This window comes from Lactuca sativa, chromosome 5, assembly GCF_002870075.4.
Source record: "Lactuca sativa cultivar Salinas chromosome 5, Lsat_Salinas_v11, whole genome shotgun sequence".
Lineage (NCBI taxonomy): Eukaryota > Viridiplantae > Streptophyta > Magnoliopsida > Asterales > Asteraceae > Lactuca > Lactuca sativa.
The window spans coordinates 38,766,050-38,769,780 of NC_056627.2; the positions used below are offsets into that span (position 1 = coordinate 38,766,050).

The 3,731-nt window shown below is 30.1% G+C and overlaps 1 protein-coding gene across 1 annotated transcript; it reads right to left on the reverse strand.

Moving 5' to 3' along the window:
• Window positions 1-1,253: 1,253 nt before the first annotated feature.
• On the reverse strand, window positions 1,254-3,262 carry LOC111900732 (PKS-NRPS hybrid synthetase cheA-like). The gene is made up of 2 exons (XM_023896610.2): window positions 1,816-3,262; window positions 1,254-1,741 (listed from the first exon to the last, which is right to left on the reverse strand). The coding sequence occupies exons 1-2, from the start codon at window positions 3,260-3,262 to the stop codon at window positions 1,254-1,256; spliced, it is 1,935 nt and encodes a 644-aa protein (XP_023752378.2).
• Between the last annotated feature and the right edge of the window lie 469 nt (window positions 3,263-3,731).

Consider the following 3,731-nt stretch of genomic DNA (forward strand, 5'->3'; position numbering starts at 1 on the left):
ATTTAATTGGATAGAAAGATTTGTAGGAACAAAAAATATAAGGATATTTAATTTCTCTTATATTAATGTCAATTGTATTGGTCAGTTAACACAGTAACCGGTTTACACCTTTAATTTTGAAGGAATGATGTTTTTGATACCGATTTTTAGAGTTTAAACACCTAAACTACCAACCAAAACTCAAAAGTTGGTTGGTTACTATGATTAAAATGCTAATTGGATTGCTCGGTCAGTAACAACTTACCCCTTTAATCTTTGAAGAATCATGTTTTTGAAATTAATTGCAGAGTTTAAATACATATACTACTAAAAAATATAATAATAAATATATAAAGAACCATTTAAATTGTTGAATTATTCATTTATTAGTTTATAACCCGTAAAAACCATGACTACTAAATTAATTAAACTTTCATAGTAAAAATTCATATTTATTAATCAGTTATTTCAAAATAATTTATTAATTAATAGATATATACCTAAAATTTAAAGTTATTTATAACTTTAAATTTAACATATAATTAAAAAAAAAAAGTAATGTTTCTATAAAAACTTTAAATTAATTTTTTAAAATCTTATCATCATTAATTGTGATAGTGATTTTTCTAATATATTTTCATAATATTAAAAAAGAGTTACTCCCTCCGTCCCAAAATTATAGTCCATCTTTCCTTTTTGGTTTGTCCCAAAATAATAGTCCACTTCTAAAAATAAATAACATTTTTATCAAAATACTCCCTCATTTATGGGAGCTGATTCGTACACAACAACTTTTTACCGCACACAACAATTTTTTATAAATAGACAATTTTACCCTTTCTTCAATTTTATAATTTACCTCCTCCATATTTACAACTTTTCCTCAATTGTACACTTTACCCCTCCTATTATATAAATATATATTTCTACCTCTCTCTCTCTCTCTTTATATATATATCAAAATCATAAATATACAATTTTTTATTATTTTCTAAAGACACTCATTCCTATCTATCATATATTTCTTCTCCAACGAGCCATATATTTATACGTACTAAAAATTGTCAATTTTATCATTTTTTTGTTACGACATATAACTTGATAATAACTTTTAAAATCAAAGACTTAACTATATAATCAAACTTTTTCCAATCAAATTTATTAAACAACCGTTAAACTAAACAAGTATCCACATAAAAAAAATATACTATGGTAGGCTTAAAAAGAACATTTGAATCAAGCAACCATGTCAATAAATAAATACTATGATGAACTTAAAAAGGACCGTCTAAATCAAATGTATCTAATGGATATACGTTTAAATCAAATAAGTTGTTTTCACCATTTGCTTCATTACGTCTTTGTGAAGATTCTATCAACTCAAATCTTGAAGGATCCCGTGTCGTTGATGTTATTCCTCCTTTCTTTTTTGATTTTGGAGGTCTTCCTTTTGGTCGTTGAACCACCGGTTCAAAAAAGGCATCAGATTGGTTCAGAAGTTCAGTAATCAGCGAAAGTGCATGTTTTTTCTTGTTTAAGGGCCACCTTTGGTACGTTGAGCGCAATTCATTAAGCAGCTCATCAAGTCTACCAGTGTTTTCATCATGCAAATCATTTTGTGAATTTAGCGATAGTGTGTCAATCCTCCATTGCGGATGGATTAAATCCAATGGAAAAGTAGTTCCTTGCCAATATTTTATCTTGTGAGCACATGGAAGACCCATGGTTGCCATATAGTGACCGGTGCAAGGAGTCATACTACCTAAAAATACAAAATAATTAATAAATGTTAGTAAATAATAAAGGTTAACAAACAATAAGAATGGTAAATATTACCATCTTTCGTAAAACCATATTTCTTATATATCTCCTTTAAGGCAAAGTGAGATACATGATAATGAAGTTCTCTAAATAATGGCATAGTGCCATCATGATGAACATGAATTTTCTCACTTGAGAGCTTTACTTTAATCTCATTAAATTCATGCTCAACTACAAGACAAATTTTCTCTTTCACCTCCCTCAAATCTCCCGTGGAAACTTGCAAATATTGTTTAAGTTTATCATGTGCACCTTCAACTCTTGATGACGATCGATTGCCAAAATGCAAGTACTTATCGGTCCAAGCACTAACAAACTTTTCTTTCCAAGGCAACCATACATTTTTTATGTACTCAATTGCGTCTTTCTTCTCTTTATGAATTGATGTAAATTCAAACCAATTTTCCTCAAAAAGAGCTTCCGTTGTCGAATATACAACATTATTCCAATCAGACATAAAAATATCGAACTCCTCGGCACGTCCAAAATATTTCTTGCAATTTGCCAGTACATTTTTTTCAATATTCCAAACACATAAAAGATTTGATGTCGTAGGAAAAACTTTTTTTATGGCATTTATTAACGCCAATTCCCTATCTGACATAATCACACACGGATCTTGTCCAATAATCTCTTTAAATGCTCGTAATGCCCAAGAATAGTTTTCTTCATCTTCTCTTTCCAAGAAAACAAACCCAGAATAAAAGGCAGTATTAAAACACGAAACACCAATAATATCAAGGAGTGGCATGTTATATTTATTGGTTTTGTAGGTGCAATCCATCAAAAATATGTTGGAGAAAGCTTTAGCCAATTTAATCGACAAAGGGTGTGCAATGAACAAACGAGATATCCACCCCTCTGCATTCTGTGAAATGTCATAAATAAAACCACCTTCGTCAAGCTCCTCAAATAATGCATTGATCATAGGTCGATTCCTTAAATTTTCCCTTCGGATTTTTCTCTTCACGTTGTATATGTTTCTAGAGATTACTGGTAGATTTGGGGTTTGTTGATGCAAAGAAGAAAGAATTTGTCTCGGGGGAGTCCCTGCCTTGGTCATTTCTTTAACACTTTTTATGCTTTCCGATGGTAACTGACGAAACGAGGGATGTCCGGAGATGTCCGTAGATGGCTCATGGTTATGTGATAAGTCTTTTACATCAAATATCCAAGCACCATCACTACTCCTTTTGCCCAAAAGCTTAAAAGGACAATTGATCAAACGCGATCCAGTGGTTTTTTTTCGTTTACCTGAAATACCTCGTATATCTCGATATAGACCACCTCTGTCACATTGCAAAATCACATGTTTGTCTTTTCTTGAACCACGAATAGATATCCCATATCCTTTAGAATAATAAAATTCTCGAACACTCTTCAATAAATCATCACACGAGTCAAATTTCGAAGTAGTTAAATAAACATTTTCACTCAGTGGCATTGATGTAGTTGATTCCATTGAAATTGTCTATTACATAATCACACACAAATTAAGAAATTCAGTACAAATAATAGTGATAAACAGAAAAATATAGTTTGATGAAATTAACTTAAAATTTTAACATTAGTGTGTTAAGTGACTAGGTGACTAGATAAGCTTTACATTTATATTCTTCAATAGCATGGATTTTTGGGCTTACAGTCAAGACAAATAGCAAAGTATTTGATGTATTTGATGAAATTAGTAGAAAGGTAAACAGAATATTCATTGATTTTTTGGATGAATAGCATTTAAAGATATTTACTCTTATTAATATAAGCATTATGTAGTGTAACTAAGGGAGAAAAATTGATTTTTTCAATACAAACAACAAACAGTGGTTTTGATCTTTTTCAACGGTTTTGATCTTTTTCAATCTCAAATTACAAACTATAATTGAATATACAAACTAGAATTGAAAATAGAATCATAATAGTAGCAACGATAC